At 39.9% G+C, this 22,187-nt stretch overlaps 1 protein-coding gene across 2 annotated transcripts in view; it reads left to right on the top strand.

Annotated features, from left to right (window-relative positions):
* Positions 1 to 22,084, top strand: part of ugp2.L (UDP-glucose pyrophosphorylase 2 L homeolog) — a 55,133-nt gene extending 33,049 nt beyond the window's left edge. For both annotated transcript variants that reach the window (NM_001093164.1, XM_018261934.1), the window contains 7 exon segments: positions 3,240 to 3,425; positions 8,566 to 8,699; positions 11,473 to 11,770; positions 16,506 to 16,703; positions 17,449 to 17,691; positions 19,542 to 19,646; positions 21,710 to 22,084. In NM_001093164.1, coding sequence (NP_001086633.1) covers positions 3,240 to 3,425; positions 8,566 to 8,699; positions 11,473 to 11,770; positions 16,506 to 16,703; positions 17,449 to 17,691; positions 19,542 to 19,646; positions 21,710 to 21,817 — 1,272 coding nt within the window. In that variant the 3' untranslated portion in view covers positions 21,818 to 22,084.
* The last annotated feature ends 103 nt before the right edge of the window (positions 22,085 to 22,187 follow it).

Below are 22,187 nucleotides of genomic sequence, written 5' to 3'. Positions count from 1 at the left end.
AACTTGCTGAACGTGGGAGTGGGAATCGTGCACCGCTGCAGTACAGTGGGATAGAACTGCCAGCATTCTGTTTGCTGTTTTTTTTAAAGGAAAAATATTTGCCTTCCATTAAGATAAAAAGAAAACCTCAGTCGGTGCCCCTTGCCAGCTATTGCGAAATGTAACGCTATGAACACTGGCTGCTCTCATGCGCCCATTGGATGTTTCCACTGAGATATTCAGTATTTATTATTATTTATATATTTGTCACTGAGTAATAGGCACACAAGCTAATTGCATGATAAGCTATCCTCTGCATGTGCAACATTTACAATATTTACGTATGTGCAGCATGGAGTGATAGAGTAGGGGGTCAGATAAGAAGAGTTTGCTAAAGAGCAAACAAAACATTCTTGGCAGATTATAAATCCGAGTATGTAAATGTATACTTCATTTGAACTTCACCAAGCTGGGATACTATGGACTTCCACAACTTGAAAGATGCAGTTAATAATTATTTGTTGAAACAGGTCCATCCCAGAATACAGGCACAAAACGCATTAGGCTTGTATTTTGGGATTAATCTGTTTCAATAAAATCTTTCAGGTTTGTTCCAATTTGCAAGAGTTTCAAAGAAGTCTATTTTAATTACACTCAAGCTGATGGTTTGGGGAATGTGCCCCATCATCCCCCATGAAGACGGCGAGTTCATCCCATTCAGCGCTGGAGCTCTAATTAGGGTTGCCACCTGGCCGGTATTTTACTGGCCTGATCGGTAAAAATGTTGCTTGATGCAAATGTTATTTATAGGGAAAAAAACCCATAAAAATATTGTAAGGCCGGTATTTTTTTCCCAGAAAAAGTGGCAACCCATGGCTGTAATTGATATGTATATACATTGTAGATAAATGGGTTAAAGGACCAGTAACATCAAAAAAAAATTTTTTAAAAAATGTGTTGGTATACCATGAAAAAAAAATGCCAAAAAAATAGAACTTTAAAATTGCACAGCCTTTATTAAGAAATAACTTACCAAAATTCCGCTTGCGCTCCTCTTTAGAAAAGGCGATCCACCGTGTGGCGCTCGATTTCTCCTCTCTAGCTATCTCCTATAAGGAAGGCAGGGAAGAGAAATCAAGCGCCGCACAATGGATAGCCGGATCACCTTTTTGGTAAGTCATTTGTTAATAAAGGCTATGTTTTAAAGTATTTTAAAGTTTCATTTGTCTTGGTGTTTTGTTTTTTTTGATCAAACAAAAAAAAGTGTTCAAAATGAATGAAAATATTAAACACTATTCCTTTGCGAGAACATTACCAATACTTACAACTTAGCCATTTTGTCCAAAAGCACCAAGGTAAAACGTCAAATTCAAGGACCTTTTCGGAGTACCTCTGTGCTCATCCCTACAATAGGGGGCAAATATCTTTGATTTATGCTCATCTACATTCCCACGCCATCCCAGACAAGCATAAATATATGGAACGGTGAGAAACGAGTCTTAACGAGGTGCAGGAGAAGGCCCAATGGGAGATTGCCCTTGATAATATCTGGAAGGCGTCTATTAATATGATTATTAAAGAAAATGCCTATAAGCTCTTATATGATTGGTATGTCACCCCAGCAAAGCTCAGCTGAATATACAGTATCATTCCGATCTAACCTGCTTCAGAGGCTGCGATACTGTTGGGGATGAATTTCACACGTGGTGGGATTGCCCACTAATATCCGACCTTTGGAAATAAATATTTGCTCTTTTGAGCACCGTGCTCAATAAAATGATTGAACCAGGTCCTTGGCTTGCCCTTCTTGCTTTCCAGTCGACATCCCTCACTAAGAAGGAATTTAAGTTGTGCTCCCATTTATGCTTGGCAACAAGAAGTACTATCGCTCACAAATGGAAGGTGGGCATTCCTACAATACCGGAAATTAAATGTAAAATTTGGTGGCTGTCCTCCATGGAAAAACTTACAGCAATGATCCATCATAACTTGGACAACTACAATGCAATTTGGTCCCCATGGGTGTCTTGGTGTGAGACGGGCTCAAGAGTTCTTTCAAACTTACCGTGAATACATGACGTATCTACTGTTTTATGTGTGTACCTTACTCAGATTGTGGTACTAATTTATTAATAGGCTTACTTGCTATGGGATCTTAATATGCGAGAGCCCTACCTACCCCCCACCCTTTTTTCCCCCTATCTTTCTTTCTCCCCTTTTCTGTGCTTTCCCTATGTTTCTTTCTTTCTATTACATTTATACTTTCACAGTCCGGACATCAACATCTGTCACGAGTTGCTGAGACAACCTGAGTTTTGTAAATGTATGATCTTCACTGTAACTCCTTTGCCCTGTTATACGGTTGGACTGTTAAAATGGAAAATAAAAAGTTTAAAAAAAAAAAAAAAGTAATGAAAATATAATGTAGTGTTGCCCTGCACTGGTACAACTGGTGTGTTTGCTTCAGAAACACTACTATAGTTTATATAAATAAGCTGCTGTGTAGCAATGGGGGCAGCCATTCAAAGGAGAAAAGGGATAAAATGCACAGGATACACAGCAGATCACAGATAAGCTCTGTAGTATACAATGGGATTCTTCAGAACGTATCTGTTATCTACTGTGTATCCTGTCATTGAATGGCTGCCCCCATGGCTACACAGCAGCTTGTTTATATAAACTATAGTTGTGTTTCTGAGGCAAACACACCCATTTACTAATACAAGGCAATACTGAATTATATTGTCATTCCTTTAAAGCGCTTATTTTGTGGTGCTACTGTTCCTTTAAGGTTCAGAGTTATAATGGTGTCCCATATAGGCCCATGTGAAATGATAGTAAAATACCATTGTGCAGTGTATACAGTCACAGCTCCAATAATTATATAACATAATGTTAAAGCTTTGTATTAGCTTAGTAGGACAGCGATACTGATCTATTCAAGGTTTGATAGAGATTTAGATTTTATTCTCTGATTACCATTGAAGTTTATAAGAGTTCCAGGCACTTTTTATCCTTTTCCTGCTCAGTGATTAACCCTCTTAATTCAGCCCTTTGCCTCAATGAAACATTTGGTAGCTTAAGGCTCCTCTTCCACTGAGATCCGGTTACTTGCTCTTTCATTTGCTCCATAATAGTACTTAATAAAAGGGCACATTGTAACATATGCATTGGGCAACTCCTTTTATTTAATGAAAGGTCAAACTCGTATCTTGTTCTATACTCTGACAATCTGATTTAATATCTTTTTTTTGTTATAGATTCAGCCATACGAGAAGATAAAGGCAAAAGGCCTCCCAGATAACATAGCGTCCGTCCTAAACAAGCTGGTTGTGCTGAAGCTTAATGGCGGTTTGGGTACAAGCATGGGCTGCAAAGGTCCCAAAAGCCTGATTGGAGTTCGGAATGAGAATACTTTCCTAGATCTGACTGTGAAGCAAATAGAGGTAAGTGCGGAGGATGTGAGTGTCTAACTTATCCAATGTAAAGGGAGCCTTTAACCATGATTGAGCCTGGAAGCCCCCCAAGCAGCATTCCAATATGAATTACAGACTGACGTAGGTATTCATGCTCCCAGTGGTCTGCAGAAAAATAAGCTTTGCTTCATCATATTACATCATTCACAAATGACTGGATTACAAGAATCCTCAAAACTGCCCTTAAAAAATAATAAAATACATTCCCAGATATCTCCCACTTAGGAGTATTTTAGTTTTGTGCCTTCTTTTAGTCAGTCTATATTGTTTAAAAAGGCTTGTCCTTAAAAGGAGTGGTTCATTCAAGCAAGTTTTCAGTTAAGTTAACTTAAATATGTTAAGCAACTTATTTATAGGTTTTTTTAGAGATGCACAGAACCCACTATTTTGGATTCGGTCGAACCCCTGAATCCTTCGTGAAAGGTTCGGCCGATTCATATCCTAATTTGCATATGCAAATTAGGGATGGGAAGGGGAAAACATTTTTTACTTCCATGTATTGAGAAAAAAAGTCACGCGATTTCCCTTCTGCTCCTAATTTACATATGCAAATTGGGATTCGGTCCGGCCGGGCAGAAGGGTTCGTCCAAATCCAAATCCTGCTGGAAAAGGCTGAATCCTGAATTTGGTGCATCCCTAATTCTTTTTAATTATTTGCCTTCTTCTTTTGACTCTTTCCAGCTTTCAAATGGGGCTCTGCAAAGCAACAAATGTATTGGTCTTGCTACTTTTAATTACTCATCTTTCTATTCAGGTCTTTCCTATTCACATTCCAATCTCTTAATCCAATCAGTGCATGGTTGCAAGGGTAAATTGGACCATAGCAACCAGATTGCTGAAACTGCAAATGGAGAGCTGCTGAATAAAATGCTAAATAACTCAAAAAACACAAATAATAAAAAATGAAAACCAATTGCAAATTGTCTCTGAAAATTGCTCTCTACATCATGCATAACTGAAAGGGGGAAAACCACTTTAATTATTCATGCAATTCCGTACATGGAATTCTGTTAGGTCCCAACTAGGGAGGAGCGCACTAAGAATAAGCAGTATCAGTTGCCACAATCCTGTACTTTTGAAAAGCATTTTGGAATACTTTCTCTAATAAAAGTTCTTTCAGTTGTTGCTAAAATCATCTGTTGTGTCACTATGAGGATGTTTCCTACCCACAAACACTTTGACATTGTTCCTCCTTCGCTCAGCCTCCATCATGTTATTCAGTACAGCAATGTGCCTCATTTCCAGTCATTGGGGCATACACAGGAATGTTGAGGTTAAAGGAGCATAAGGTTTATGCAATAAAACATGTGTGCTGACAAATTCACTGTGCTCTTCTGGAACATGAAAACATGATGGAGGCTGCACTGAGGAGGAGTGCTGGGAAAGCTCTAGTGTATACGAGGCAAAAATATTCTTGTATTCAGTGTTAACCACGATCATAAAATAGTTACCATGTAACTTTATAGCTGTTTTTAACAGTAGTACTTAAACTGCTTGTAGGTATATCTTTATTTATATAGGAATATTGTCTCCTCAGCTCATTCTTCCAGTGCAGCAATAGTACAAGCAAGGGGACAGACATTGTAGTAAATATATATACACAACCGCAGTCGCAAGGATTAAAGGTGTGAATTTGAATTTAACTTTTAGTATGTTATAGACTGTCCTATCTATAGCAACTTTGCAGTCATTTTTTATTCTTTTTTTTTTTTTTATATATAACTTGTTTTTATTGAAAATGATAAAGTAAAATCACATGCTATACTTGTACATTTTTCCATAAATCAAAGATTTTTGTGATTGTGACATCAAATATAAAACATTTTAATAACTTTTAGAACATTCAGCTCAATTGTGGTTAAAAGCATTGGGATGTAGATCCTTTGAGTATTAATTTAGATAGGAGGTCAATAATCGGTTAATCTGGTGACTCCTGGGAGGCGCATTTATCCTTTATAGTGTTTGAGTTATTTGCCTTCCTACGTCACCGAGCAAGCTAAAAACGATTGTTCTCTGAGGCTACAGTGTTACTGATACTTTTATTACTTTTTTTTCTACTATACTTAATTTGATGTCTTATTAAAACTGCTGCCTGGCTGCTATGGAAAATAAGACCCTATTAATCAGCTGCTGAAATTTCAATATGGAGAGCTGCTGAACATAAAAGCTAAAGAAAAAACAGAAAAACCATAAAAAATGTAAAAAAAGACCAATTGCAAATTGTCTTTGAATATCACTGTCTACATTAGTGCTGTACAACTGGTGGACCCCCCTCTTGTGTGCCCCCCCCCACATGAAAGTCTTCCTGCTGTGACTGCTTACCTTGTGTAAAGGTGGCCATACACTAAGATCTGCCCGATGTCGCCAAACGAGTGGATCTCTCCTCGATATTGAGGTGGGCAAAATTGGGATGATCTGATCGTGAGCCCTAGGGCCCAACATTCGGATCAGCAGCTAGCAGGACCTGATAGAAAACTGAAGCCATGTCTGTGCTTGTGTGACTGCAGGGCTGTGATTGGCTGTCCTCCTCCTACTGTGCTTTTGGCATGGACCATTAGGACATGTCCACCTCTCATTTAAAACACAGACGGGGACCAGAGAAAATCTATAGGGAGCTCTAATAAATTGGCTATTTTTAAAGAATATATTAATTTTTAGCTCCATGTAAAAGTAACACCATTTATTACTTATAATTTCCTACAAAATTAGGTTTTTTTTCATTTATCCTATATATCTCCTTTAAGTTTTAAAAGGTATCAATACAGAGACTATCTGCCCCTGCATTGTTTACACCTCAAATTCAGACTGTAATCCCTTTATTGTTCACACATGTAATCCCCCTGTATTGTCCACTCCTGTAACACCTCTATTGGTCACACCCTAAAGCCCTGTACTGTTCATACCTCAGACCCAGACTGATTCCTCCACTCGGTACCACAGAAATTGAACAGCACTGATCTGCTTTATAGTAAAAAATAATAAGGGTGAACAAGTGGCAAATGTTAAGAGACATGGGAAGGAGGAGGTCCTTGTCTGTAGATTGAAGGTTATTTCAACTCAGCTCCAGAATAAAGAGACTTAATCTTTAGTGAACTGAACATGCAGCCAAAGTCTATCACAGAGCTGTGCAGAACAAGATATCTATTATATTGTATCTATCACATGACCTGCGCTCTGTGTTTATAATATCAATTAGTCATTCATTATCTGTTGTGAATTTGTCCTAGTAACTAAACATCAAACACACACACCTCTCTCTTGTCTTTTAACCATAGAGCACCTTGCATAGCAATTGTTCACATGTCAAAGGGTGCAACAGACACACACACACACACTGTATAGACACAAGTGAATATTGGTTTTATGTGGCCTACTTCAATGGGCCAATCTACATTTAAGAGGGGTGATCCTAATAATGAACGGTCAGTCGGAACACACTAAAAGCTCTGTAACTGGCGCCAATCACTATGGGCATATTGGACTGTGTTCCGTGACTTCATAGGACTGGTACAGGTATGGGATCCGTTATCTGAAAACCCGTTATCCAGAAAGCTCTGAATTAGGGGAAGGCAGTTCCCCAATGACTTATAATCAAGTAATTCACGTTTTTAATATTGATTTCCCTTTTCTCTGTTATAAAGAAGCAGTACCTTGTACTTGATCCAAACTAATGTATAATTAATCCTTAATAGAGGCAACTCAGTCCTATTCTCAGTATATTTCATGTTTAATTAATTTTAAGTAGACTTATTGTATTCAGATCCAAATTACAGAAATACCCCTTTTTCGGAAACCCCCAGATCCTGAGCATTCTGGATAACAGGTCCCAAACCTCTACTGAATATCTCAAGAGCAGAACTAAGCCTGGGATGGTGTTTGACATTCTGTTGTACTAAGATATTCCAAGTCTGTCTGTCCATAAAGAAATGCATATTTACATGTGATAGAAGTGGAAAGAAAAATCCAAGAGAATCCTTATTGGGAGTAAAATAATCCCATTGGGTTTGTTTTATTTTTAAATATTTTTTTAGCACACTTGAAGTATGGAGATCCAAATTACAGAAAGATTCCTTATCCAGAAACCCCCAGGTCCTGAGCATTCTGGATAACCGGTCCTATACCTGTACTGCCACAGATGTATGGTCTTTCATTCCAGATTATAAGAAACCATGTTAGATTGTATAATAACATAGTTGCTGAATTGTACAGTAGTGATATGTGGGCCGGCAGATACCTGTGGGTTTACTTTCAGGTCGATTTTGCACCTCCATTTGTAGGTCCGGTTTGAGCCCTTTTTCCTGCTCTCCCCGCCCTCCACCTTGCACTGCCGGCTTCCTTTTTTTACAGACGCGCCTTGTCGCCCTGCACCTTTTTGTGATGTCATCGGAAGGGTCAGGTCGGGGCGCCTATAAAAAGAACCCGGAAGTCGCGGAGGGCGGGTTAGGGTCGGTGTGGGTCGGGTTAATGGGTTTGGGCAACTACACAGCTGTATTAGTAAATCAGCACCATTATGTCTACACCTTCCCCTTGTCTATTCAATAATGAAGCCTACCAGATAGACAATGGTTGCTTAGACAAGAATGAAACTGCCAGCTCAGCCTATAATATAAGGCTCTTGTCTGACTTTAACTTGGCTCAGCCACAGGCTTAATCTCTATTTTTCCTTCCTTAATATTGTTTTTTGATATTTCCAAGTGCAGAGCTTTCCTCCAGCTTTTGTCTCCTTGTGTTCCCACAACTAACATAATCCGAGAAAAGCTGCAGGAAAGGTCAACTGAGGGAAACAAAAATAACAGTAGGTAAGGGATTTTATTGTAAAATCCAAATAATTAAAATAAAAAAGCTCTGGATCATTTAGTTTTCCAATAAGCTTTTAGGCTTAGGAAGTAAAACAAAAAGATGCCTTTATGTCGGAGGCCCTGCCCTAGAGCCCTAGTGTCTGAGCTACAGCTTCTCTACACTAAATCCTGTGCTGCCATTTTCAGCAGCTGGGAAAATAATGTATTGAATATCTCCCCGTGATCTGCAAACTGCTCTGTGCTTGATGGATATCAGATTTTTATTAGTGCCAGATAATGAGTGATTTGGAATGTCCGTTGGTTTCTCCTAGCACTTGAATACGACGTACAACACAGATGTTTCCCTGGTCCTGATGAACTCTTTCAACACAGATGAAGATACCAAGAAGATCTTGCAGAAATACAGTCACTGCCGAGTGAAGATTCATACCTTTAATCAGAGCAGGTACTTTTTCACTTTTGCACCCTGAAACAATAGTCACTTTTAGCTCTTGCATGTGGGATTGTATTTTATGTTCCTTCTGGCAAAGCAACAGTTCTGTCTTGCTTTCTGGTTGTGAATATATTATTATTATTATTATTATTATTATTATTATTATTATTATTAGGCACCTGTGGCTCTCACAGGGTATATACACTAATAAATATTGGGCATAAGTGCATTGGGAAAGACACTATTGGAGAAGGACATCTGGCTGCCATCAATAAGTACATTCATTCTGTGGTTAGAATAATGCTGTTATTAAAAATATTGTATCCCTTATTTTTCTATTTGGACCTTCTCGGGGAGACACATTTATCAAGGGTCAAATTTTGTATTCATGTGAGTTTTTTTTAAAACTCCCATAAATTCAAAATCAAAAATCTAATATTTTATTTGTATATTTTATACGAATTTAAAGGGATCCTGTCATCGGAAAACATGTTTTTTTCAAAACGCATCCGTTAATAGTGCTACTCCAGCAGAATTCTGCACTGAAATCCATTTCTCAAAAGAGCAAACAGATTTTTTTTATATTCAATTTTGAAATCTGACATGGGGTTAGACATTTTGTCAATTTCCCAGCTGCCCCCAGTCATGTGACTTGTGCCTGCACTTTAGGAGAGAAATGCTTTCTGGCAGGCTGCTGTTTTTCCTTCTCAATGTAACTGAATGTGTCTCAGTGAGACATGGGTTTTTACTATTGAGTGTTGTTCTTAGATCTACCAGGCAGCTGTTATCTTGTGTTAGGGAGCTGCTATCTGGTTACCTTCCCATTGTTCTTTTGTTTGGCTGCTGGGGGGAAAAAGGGAGGGGGTTGATATCACTCCAACTTGCAGTACAGCAGTAAAGAGTGATTTGAAGTTTATCGGAGCACAAGTCACATGACTTGGGGCAGCTGGGAAATTGACAATATGTCTAGCCCCATGTAAGATTTCAAAATTGAATATAAAAAAAATCTGTTTGCTCTTTTGAGAAATGGATTTCAGTGCAGAATTCTGCTGGAACATCACTATTAACTGAATCATTTTGGAAAAATTTTTTTTCCCATGATAGTATCCCTTTAAGCGACCTGAAAATTCGAATCGAATTGGATTCAAGATTTTTCTCTGAAAAAAACTTGAATGTCAGGAAGGCTGCAAAACATCTCCAAATTCATCCCTGCACCTCTTTCATTGACTTTAACAGTAATTCGGCAGGTTTTAGGTGGTCAAATATGAATTCTTAAAAGGCTAGAGTTTGATGAATCTCAAAAATCGAATTAGAATTTTTTAAAAATCTCGAATCTGATTTGGATGACTCCCTAGTCGAATTTGAGCGTTTTAACCATAAAAGAATTCAACCCTTGATTAATCTGCCCCCTGGTGTAAGTGGACCCTAGCAGCAAAATGAGTTTGGTCAGTGTGTAAGTGGGTCCCCTGGAAGGCCTAGAGTAGTGGTAGGGGGTGCTGCGATTGAAGGTAATTTAGGGCAGTGGCACATCAGGAGATTACTCAATCGCCAGCGATAAATCTCTGTTTCTGTGAGCAACTAATCTCCAGTAAGGGTCTGGCCACATGGGCCGATTCGGGGAGATTAGTCGCCAGGCAACAAATCCACTCTTCTTAGTGGCGACTAATCTCCCGGAACTGCCTTCTGCCGGCTAAAATGAAAACCGCCTGGGGGCAGGCACTCTGAGCGATTCGTTTTCTAAAGTCACTCTATGTTTCCTCGTGAGGCAATTGCGGGCGACTTCGGAAAACGAATCGCTCAGAGTGCCTGCCCCCAGGCGATTTTCATTTTAGCTGGCGGAAGGCAGATTGGGGAGTTTAGTCGCCGCAAAGAAGAGAAGATTTGTCGACTGGCGACTAACCTGCCCATTTGGTCAGACCCTAAAAGCTTTCCCAATAGGCAATAGTTTGAATAGCTGGTGGTAAAACCCACGTGTCGCTCCAGTCTCCCAAAATCGATTGATGTTTCCTCTTGAGGCCAATTCAAACGATTTTAGGAGATTGAAGTTACACATGGGTTTTACCACCAGCGCTTCACATTATTGCCTATGGGAAAAGCTTTTACTGGAGATTACAGTAGATTAGTCGCTCACAGAAGCAGAGATTTATCGCTGGCGATTGATTAATCTCCTGGTATGTTTATCTAATGTTTACATGATTTTCTAGTAGACTTAAGGTATGAAGATCCAAATTATGGAAAGATCCATTATCTGGAAAACCCCAAGTCCCAAGCATTCTGGATAACAGGTCCCATACCTGTGCAATTTGGTTCATTATTGATTGGAAAACTAAAGCTCCCTGGTAGTCAGGGTATTTTTCTCACTTAAAGTGTGTTTAAGTGATCATTTGGACCCTAGCAGCAGAAATTACAAACTGGAGAGCTGCTGAATGAAAAGCTAAATAAATCAAAAACCACAAATAGTAAAAAACAAAGACTAATTGCAAATTATCTCAGAATATCACTCTCTACATCATAATAAAAGTTACCTTAAAGGTGAACCACCCCTTTAAGGTAAGTAGTAAGCTCCAATGTCTTCCTAGATCTGGTTCTAAGCGAAGTCTTGATCAAAGGTTGTAATCTAAGGGGGTCCTGAACTGACAACTCCAAACAAGCTCTGATCTGCAGGCTCACTTATGTGGCCCTCCAGAGTTCTGTTTTAACATGAATAGTTGCTAGGAAATCTGTATTGAAACCAGTGTTTATGGCTTATTAAATGTACACTGGCTCTAACACATTTCCCTTGTAGGTACCCGAGGATAAATAAGGAGTCATTATTGCCCATCGCCAAAGACTTGTCGTATTCTGTGGAAAATGCGGAGAGTTGGTACCCCCCTGGGCACGGCGATATCTACGCCAGCTTTTATAATTCTGGTCTCCTGGACAGACTCATAGGGGAAGGGAAGGAGTACATCTTTGTTTCCAACATTGACAATCTTGGGGCCACAGTGGACCTATATATCCTTAACCATCTCCTCAATCCACCCAACGGCAAGAAATGTGAATTTGTCATGGAGGTGACAGACAAAACAAGAGCTGATGTTAAGGTATGGCTCATATTAACTCACCCCCATATGCTTATGTGCCACAGGTAACGGCATCAGAACAAAAAAAACTTAAAGGGGTTGTTCCCCTTCCAAACACTTTTTAGTTCAGTTGTTTTCAGATTGTTCCCCAGAAATAAAGACTTTTTTCCAGTTGCTTTCCTTGTTTTATATCTGACCAAGGTTCCAGAATTCAAATGTATTGTTCCTGTCTCAGTAATTCAGGTGCAGATTCTGAACTGTTACAATTTGCTCCATTAGTTGATACATTTCTAAGCAGCATCTCTGGAGTATTAGCAACTATTGTATCAACTCTAACAACTGCCTGTAATGAAACTCAGAGATTTTGCTCAGCAGGGACAAAGATAAGAAATGTATCAACTAATGTATCAATTTAGAACAGTTTAGAGGGTCTGCGACCCCCCCTGCCAGAGCTGATTTAGAAGGTGAAAAATGACACTTTACACTTCAATATTAAAAAAAAACCGGTGACACATAAAAAGAAAGTAATTGGAAAAAGTCGTTATTTCTGGTGAACAATCTGAAAACAATTGAACGGAAGAAAGTGTTGGAAGGTGAACAACCCCTTTTATGTATGTCTGACAATAGTCATATTAAGTAAAGCTGTGCGGTACATGTTATATTTTAAATACAGTAACAGTTTGTAACTGTATTTCCTGATTTTAATGTGACAGTTTCCACTTCCTTTCAAAAGCAACCGTTCTGTCTTGCTTTATGGCAGAGATTCTGGGATTAGTATCATGTCAAGTGTGTGTAAGTGGGGTGAATAGGGTATTATACACACTCACACACATCTGTAGAAATAAGTCAAACAATGGTCCGCCTCTAATGTTTTACATCTTCTGTTAGGGCCTCAAACCAAGACTAAATCCCTTAGTCCAGGAGGCCAAAGCTCTCCGTGTCGGTCACCACCAGGATCAGCCGCCAGACTGCATGGAACAATTGTCTTTATAGTTTATATGGAAACATAGAGCCTGCTGTAGTGTCTTACAGTAGCCTGACTTATTCAGCACAAGACCCTCCGCCTTAGATGTAGTATCAACTCTGATCACATGATATCTAAATAGATCTCCTCCCTCCAATAATTAATTATGCCCTCAAAACAGTAGTACAGTAAACACATGAGTAATGTATACATTTGAGCAGTGTTCTACTCGTAGCTGAACTGGGTAAGAACTTAGTGCAGAAAAGCTTTGTGCCTGGGTGTCTCTGCATTTGCAACTTGAACAAGAATTTCTTTGCACTGAGGTCAGAAAAAGGGATTTATGACGGGGCGGCCCTGGCTGATATTTTATTGGCACAGATGGTAAAAATGATGCTTGGTGCCAATGTTATTAATCCGAATGAAATGCGTAAGAGATTAAGAGGCATTTATTTGTAGAACTGTAAGAATCTATTGGGGTTATATAATAAAAAGCACTATGTTTGCCCAGGGGCAGTAACCCATAGCAACCAGTCAGCAGGTAGAGTTGATTAAACACCTGTTTAAATGCAAGCATCTTATTGGTTGCTCCTGGGCAAGCATAGTTCTATTTATTACATAACCCCCTAAATGTTTCCTGCGTAATCATGATTTACCGTTACCGTAAAGTGCACCCCTGCATCTCACCACCAACAGCAAGGTGGTCAAATATGTTGCACATTCTAAAGGGTAACTATGAATCCATAACGAAGAAATATTGGGGGTCATTTATCAGCACTAGGGCAGTAAACCATGGCAAATTACACAGTGTTAATCACTGAGCCCCATTATCATGTCAGTGTAGCATCTGTGTTGTTACCAGATACAGACAGGGAGCCCCTCATTTTTATCAGTAGGACTGAAGGGGTGCTGCTCCTTTCCTTTAGGACCTCCCATATTAATCCATATATTATTGAAGCTCCATAGTGCCAGACAAGTGCAGCTTTATCTAAACTAAAATATAATACATTTCAAGGAAGCTTTTCCAAAAAGTACAAAATGGCAGAGAGGGAAGAATTACATTCAGAACTAAGTTCATGTTTGTGACACTTTAAAACTGCCCAAATTTATCAAAGTATTGCCATTTTCCAATGTGTTGTGTCTTGTTCAAGCTGTAATTCTCTTTAACACCTATTAAGGTGGCCATACACGGGCAGATAAAGCTGCAGATATCGGTCGTTTGGACCGATTTGACAGCTTATCTGCCCGTGTATGGGGGCTTCCAACGGGTCTTCCCGATCGATATCTGGCAACGATATCGATCGGGAAGGTTGGATTTTTAACCGACCGACCCGTTGGAGCCCCTTGGCGCATCGTAATTCGATCGTTCGGCCATACGGCCGAACGTTCGAATTACCCCCGATATAGCCATGCCGTTAGTGGCATATCGGGGAAAGATTCGCTCGTTTGGCGATGTCGCCAAACGAGCGGATCTTTGAGTCTATGGCCAGCTTTAGTTTGCTAAGTGAGTTAGTGGCCAATCTGATTTTGTGCCGAGCCAGCAGCTAAGCCTCCCTTAGAACACTGGTTAAATTCTGGCAATAGATGCCCTGCTTTATTTAGCTGCTTTTAGGTACAGTCTGGAGCATTCCCCATTTCTTCTAAACCATTTCTAAGCTGTAAATGCTGCACACAGTGTCTCCCCAGTAAATAGAACCCTGTTGATCAGAACTAAATGTCTGTGATCTTCTCAGTGCTCTGGGGAGAGGTCACAATCCAGAATTGGTGCCCCCATGTGATGCTCTGTAAGTTGCCACAACAAGAATTGCACTTTCAGCTTCTCCTCATTAAATAACAATAAAAACTTCAGCTACTAACTTTATTTGTATAACCACATTCCTACTGATAACATCAGCGTGCCAGTCCTAAAGCAGCCCTAGCAGCAGCGCCAGGTTGAATTGGTTACGGTTGCCTTGTGTGCCACCATTGGGCTAACGGCTCGGCTTCCTATATCCCCCACTTATCAGCTCCTGTCAGTGATCTTACATGTACCCCATGCTCTTGCTCCGTTTTCTCAGGGTAAGCTCCAAGCCATCTGTCTATTCAGTTAGACCACAAGTCACAGAAGCCCTAAAACACAGCTGTGCCTGAATCTCAATACTAGACGTAGACTACTAGAATAAAAAAGGAGAACTTTCACAAAAATGAAATATAAGCTTCAACTCCTAGAAGAGTGAAACTTTTTGTATACCCTGTAGATCCCCCGTTTTACGTTTTTCAGGGGACCAGGAAAAGATGATGTAAAATCCGAAAAAATGTAAAATCAGGGAAATGTGTTAAAGTAACTTTTTCTTCAAGTACTGAAAGGATATAATCACAGGAGTCTGTTTTATAATATACCATATACCATATTTACTGTGTTAATAACAAGGGTTAAGCATTGCAGCGTTCCTGTCATGGGAAAACATGTTTTTTTTCAAAACACATCAGTGACTTCTGCACTGAAATCCATTTCTCAAAAGAGCAAACCGATTTTTTTATATTCAATTTTGAAATCTGACATGGGGCTAGACATATTGTCAGTTTCCCAGCTGCCCAAAGTCATGTGACTTGTGCCTGCACTTTAGGATGGAACTACTTTCTGGCAGGCTGTTATTTCTCCTATTCAATGTAACTGAATGTGTCTCAATGGGACCTGGATTTTACTATTGAGTGCTGTTCTTAGATCTACCAGGCAGTTGTTATCTTGTGTTAGGGAGCTGCTGTTTGGTTACCTTCCCATTGTTCTGTTGTTAGGCTTCTGGGGGGGGGGGGTGATATCACTCCAACTTGCAGTACAGCAGTAAAGAGTGATTGAAGTGTATCAGAGCACAAGTCATGTGAATTGGGGCAGCTGGGAAATTGACAATATATCTAGCCCCATGTCAAATTTCAAAATTATATAAAAAAAAAGTTTGCTCTTTTGAGAAATGGATTTCAGTGCAGAATTCTGCTGGAGCAGCACTATTAACTGATGCGTTTTTAAAATATTTTTTTTTACCCATCAAAGTATTCCTATTAATGTTACACTATGGGGGCATGTGCAATGTCTCTTGTCAGTCACATACACAACCTAAAGCAAAAAGTGATTGGTGCAGGACTGTATAAGGGGCAGACTAATTGGAATTTACCATTTACAGGTAGAACCATGGCAAAATATAAATCTGGTTAGTATTTTAAACCTCTTTATTTCACAATTAATATTCATAGAGGTAAAAAATTTTGGGAACATCAGCACAAAATTTTGATGTAAAATCTGGGAAAACATTACTTAAAATCAGGGAAATGCAACCGTTGAAAAGCATTATAAATTGGTGGGACCACAAATAAAAAATTTAAAATGCGGGGAATCATAAAATCAGGGGACTTAAAATCGAGGTTTCATTGTAATCAATTAAAAATTCTGTACCATTTCTGAAATGATCACGTTCTCTCTCTCTCTTTTCATTCTCTCTTCATGCAGGAGTCTGAGTCCGATTTTGATTGTCGGTTAAGTCTAATAATCTTTTAAACGGGAAATCCTTTACTTTCAGATGTATTAGAGCTATCTTCAATAACCGACTCAAACAAAATCTAACAAAATAACTGACTCTGACACAAATCCTGCAAGTAGAGAGACAGTATTTATGTCAGTCAGTTGTTGTGAAAAAGTTTTTCATGCAGTAATTCTTTTCAAGAACATTTTTTTAAAGTGACTGAAAGCTGCCATATTGCCTGCTGTTCCCTACAGGCAGTATTACATTCTAACCATGTTCTTTTCTATGTTCCTCTGTACAGGGTGGGACCCTCACTCAATATGAAGGGAAACTGAGGCTGGTGGAAATTGCCCAAGTGCCCAAAGCCCATGTTGATGAGTTTAAATCTGTCTCAAAGTTTAAGATCTTTAACACAAATAATTTGTGGATTTCCTTATCTGCCATCAAGAGGCTGCAAGAAGCCAACGCCATTGACATGGAAATCATTGTTAATCCCAAGGTACGGATTCACCCTCTGTATGATGTCATTAACACTTGCATTATGTCAGAAGGTAATGCGAGAGGAACACGTGGAAGATGGTTTATAATCGCCCAGATTTGGACACTCCTGTTTCTGTGGAACAAGCAGATGTCATCCCGAAACATTTGGGGTTTCCATAAATATAAATTGAATTTTGCAAAAGCTATAGGGTGACACATCTCCACTTCTTCTTCAATTAGGCTAATGTTGTGCTGAGTGACTTCCAACAACAATTAAATAATGTCTCCTGTTCATGGCTCAAGCCCTGGCTGGGTTTCCCTGTGGCTCTGGTTAATCACCTGCAAATGCAATAGGACCACTGTGGGTTACGGAGTCTTATGCATTTCTTCTACTTCATTATACAGCCAATCAAAATGAGTCTCTTAGGTTCCTGCAGTGACATCACTTGCACTTTTTTTTTTTTTTTTTTTTAATCTCCTGCCCCATTCAGGTTTCACTTGTACTTTTTGGCAGAAGTCACAGCAGGTAATTGCTACTGCACAAGTCAGGGGCTCGGAGATCAACAGGATTTTGAGCTCAGAGAAGCCGGATCAGATCCGACTGATCAATTGACTGCCACACGCCTAGTGACGATTAAACAACTGAATTGGCGCAGCGTGTTTATCATTGAGGTGGAGCTGCTGATTGTCAATATCTGGCTCATCCCCCGAGCAGAATTAGCCCCAATAAAAGCAAAAATTCTAATGGTGTTCTTGTTTTTCAGACTTTGGATGGAGGATTAAATGTGATTCAGCTGGAGACGGCCGTTGGAGCAGCTGTTAAGAGTTTTGAAAATTCTTTGGGTATCAATGTCCCTCGAAGCCGTTTCCTTCCCGTCAAGACCACGTCAGACCTTCTTCTTGTCATGTCCAACCTGTACAGCCTTCAGGCCGGCTCCCTGACAATGAGCGAGAAGCGCGAGTTCCCCACCGTCCCGCTCACCAAACTGGGAAGCTCCTTCACTAAGGTGACTTGTTATATGTAGAATTAAGTGACTGGCACAAAGCTTTGCACCATGGAGTCCCCATATTCACAAACAGTCCATGAGCAGATCCCTCTTTTTTTATATATGAGCTCATTCAGTTGGGCTTATGTAGAAAAGCTGCTGAAAAACACTTTCTGAACTTCCAGTCATAAATATGTGTATTTTTTACACAAACCTTCCTGGTTCCACAGATTGAAGGAAACCATGTGATCTATTTCCCAAGAGTCCTTATGCCGAGAGTTGTAATGTGACCCCTTTCCTCACCGTCTTCCATTGTTAAGTGATGGATTCTGGAAGCTGAAGTCCGTGTTCTTGCCTAGTGAATGGCGCACAGATTCCATGAGGGAGGAAACTCAAGTCTCAGAACGAATCACTTTACAATAGAACTTTGTGAGGGAGGGTTGCATTACAGCGAGACTCTAGTAAAGAAGGGGGGGGCCCATTTGTCACCCCTAATAGTAATGAGCAAGTGAAAATCCCAGAAATTAGAGCGGCACTAGGGTCTACCCTTGATTAATTGCACTTCCTTCATTGTTATACTAGGGTTGCACTGGATTTTCCCGAATCCTTGTGCCTGGCCAAAGCGAATCCGCTAATATGAATATGAAATTTAGTGGTGGGGAGAGAAATCACTGAACTTTTTGTCACAAAGCAAAGAAGTAAAAATGCTTTTTCCACTTTTTCCTTTCCCGTCCCTAATTTGCATGTGCAAATTAGTATTTCTTTTGCTATTTATCCGAATCTTTTATGAAGGATTCAGGGATTTGGCCGAATCCCAAATAATGTATTTGGTGCATCCCTGTGTTATATGCAGGGCCGCCATCAGGGGGGAGAGTTGTAGGGGGCCCCAAGGGTTAAGGGGGCCCGGCCACGCTGCACTTGATTAGCCGGGCCCCCCTTCTTTCTGAGAGCTGCCGAATTCAGGAAGGCAGGGCGGGAGCACAGGGTGAGGTATCCATTACTTTCCCTTATTGGTCACAGAGTTTAAGTCCCGCTTGAGCTGCTCAGGGATTGGATAGCTGAGTTTCCCCCCAAGTCTTCCAATCACCATGCAGCTTTACCAGGACTAGAAATGCAGCCACCTGTGCCCCCCTCCTCCCTTCTGTACTTGGCAGATGGGCCACGCTAATGAAGTAAGTACAACATGGCAGGGCCAGGTAACCCTTTGTGGTCCCTGTTCTGTGGTGGGGGCCTGGGCACCAACTTTTTTTAAACTTCTGGAGGGGGGAGTTTTTTTACATGGACATTTAAGGGGGGCCCTGGCCACCAATGTTCTTATAACGTGGGGGGGGGGGCCCTGGCCACCAATTTTTTTTTGTTAAAAAATATTTTTTAATGGGGGGGCCCTGGCCACAAATGTTTTTTATGGGGGGCCCTGACCGCCAATATTTTATTTATTTTTTATTAACATGTGGGAACCAATGTTTTTTTTATTGTGTGGTGGACCTGTGGGGGTGAGGAGGGCAGACTTGTAGGTGGGGCTTGCGGTGGGCACAGCCCAGGGGCCCAGGAAATTTAGTCGTATGGGGCCCTGTGATTTCTGATGGCGGCCCTGGTTATATGTCCAGATTTGTCCCTATCACAAGTGAACAAAGACCCCACATATAGGGATTTTTTCACCTTGTTTCGCCATGAAAATTACGCACATAGACTTGTATGGTGTCACGCTTCCAAAAAAATTTGACGCCCATAAACTTTTTATTGGGCGTCTGTGATATTTTGATGGCGGAGAATTTTTGGCGAAATGGGTCAAATTTGCCCAATCCTACCCACATACTCTGCAGATTCCCCGCACAACTCATTGATACTTTTATTATTTTATTGTATTAAAGGTACAAGACTACTTGAAGAGGTTTGAAAGTATCCCAGATATGCTGGAACTGGATCACCTCACGGTATCCGGAGACGTCACATTTGGGAAAAATGTTGCACTTAAGGTACAGAACACTTAGTCACTGCACTGTGAGAATCGACTCCGGAGTAGCCATGACATTCCCAGCATGGCGGCCACTTCCCAGCTCAGAGCCGCTGCTCTCACACACGATCAGCAAACACTGATAGAATAGGATACACTGCTGTGTGCAAACACCTACACTGTTAACTATTTCAACGACAAAGCTGATTATCAACAGAAACGTGAGATCATATCTGCCCTGACAGTTTGACAAACAAATAGTACAGTTCAGGTCTGTCCATGTAGGAACATATCGTTTCACGCACAGGCGCAGAATGTCATTTTGACTTGTACAGGTAAAGTACCGCTCTGACTAAAGATGCAGAAAATCATTTCCCGCAGAAGTGGAAAAGGTTCTCTCAGCCATTGTATTGGAAATAATCACTGCTGCTCTTTAAAGGGACAGTACACCCCCCAACAGGAGTGCAGTGAATATAGCGGAACAGACTTTCTTAGCTTCAGTCAGTCTCCCCGTTTGGCAACTTTTTTCAGGTATTTAGTAAGATATTTCTTTGATTATGTTTCCTGCAGTCTGCCCTGGGCATAATTGTGCAACTGCAGAATTTCTACAAATAATCTTGGCAATGAATGTGCTTCCTTTTCCTCGTAAACTGAGAATAAGGCCTGAAAGCACAAAACCTACTGCCTGTGATTCTGATTAAAGGACCAGTAACATCAACAATATTTTTTTAAAAATTTGTTTGTATACCACAAAAAAAAAACCACCAAGACGAATTAAACTTAAATTAAATTGCACAGCCTTTATTAAGAAATAACTTACCAAAACTCCGCTTGTGCTCCTCTTTAGAAAGCGATCCAGCGATCTATGGTGCGGCGCTTGATTTCTCCTTCCTGCCTTCCTTATAGGAGATAGCCAGGGAGGAAAATCGAGCACTGCACGATGGATCATCGTTGTGACGCCTAACTAGTTTTAATTGACTTGGAGTCAGTGGCACCTTTGTTTGGTATATACAGTGAATAAAGTTCCCCCTTTTGTAAAACATAAGGCTAATATAAGTTACTGAGGAGTTTCATGGCCATATATGTTTATATACAGGTCGTAGAACTCGGGTAGTTTTCTAATATCCTCATATTTTGCGACAGGGGGTACTTTATTATAATAAATACATTTCAGTGAGTCATGTGACAGAAATGACATCACTAAGCACCGTTTATAAGGATATAATTTACAGAGTATTCGTGGCTCTTGAGAATTATATAGTGAATAAATTTGCACCTATTGTAAATTATAAGGATATTATAAGTTACCGAGGAGTTTCATGACCATATAAAAGCACAAGACTGACGACTGAGTGCTTTTATACAGGTCATGGAACTCCAAGGTGACTTCTAATATCCTTATATTTTACAACAGGGGGTACTTTATTTATTATAATACACACGTTTCAGTGAGTCATGTGACATCACTACTCACCGTTTATAACTGATGACATCACGAAGCACCATTTATAAGGATATAATTTACAGGGTATTACTTGTGTATTATATAGTGAATAAAGTAGCCCCTTTTGTAAATTATAAGGATATTATAAGTCACCGAGGAGTTTCATGACCATATAAAAATATGAGGCCAAAGGCTGAGTGTTTTTATACAGGTCATGGAACTCCGAGGTGACTTCTAATATCCTCGTATTTTGCAACAGGGGGTACTTTATCATCAACATTTATTTATATAGCGCTGTCAAGATACGCAGTGCTTGTTTATTTATTATAATACACACGTTTCAATGAGTCTTGTGATGGAAATGACGTCACTAGTCACCGTTTATAACGGATGACATCACTAGTCACCATTTAGAAGGATATAATTCACAAGATGTTCATGGCTCTTGTGTATTTTATATATAGATATAGATATATATATATAGATATATATATAGATATATATAGATATATATATATATATATATATATATATATATATAGATATATATAGATATATATAGATATATATATATACACACATGATTACAAAGCTCCTTATATGAACCTTATGGCTTTAACTCTTTTCATGTCTCCACCCAGGGTACAGTGATTATAATTGCAAACCACGGAGACCGAATCGACATCCCTCCTGGGGCCGTATTAGAAAACAAGATCGTGTCTGGAAACCTGCGCATCCTGGACCACTGAGCTCCCGACCTTTTTTATGGATCATGTACAATATAGACAAGCGCATTGCCGGCACGTCGATCTCTAGTTTGTAATCCCGACTCCCGCTGTACCTTACAGTATTCTCATGTGTGTGCGATAGTCTCTATTTAATGATAGAATGAGAAAGCCCTCGTTATATGGAAGCAATAGTTAAACATTTAGTCTATACACAAATCTATTCATGTGGAAGGAAACTTCAAGTGCAATATTGTCCTTAACTGTGAAGTCAATAAAAGGACAAACAGACTCGTTTGTGATTTATTTTGTTTGGTTGGGGGGGGTATATTCCTGCATTTTCTATTTGTGATTGTCTTGCAGCAATGGATGATATGGGACAATGTCTCCCTGA

Source organism: Xenopus laevis, chromosome 5L (assembly GCF_017654675.1).
Source record: "Xenopus laevis strain J_2021 chromosome 5L, Xenopus_laevis_v10.1, whole genome shotgun sequence".
NCBI classification, from domain to species: domain Eukaryota; kingdom Metazoa; phylum Chordata; class Amphibia; order Anura; family Pipidae; genus Xenopus; species Xenopus laevis.
This window is presented reverse-complemented; position numbering and strand designations above follow the sequence as displayed.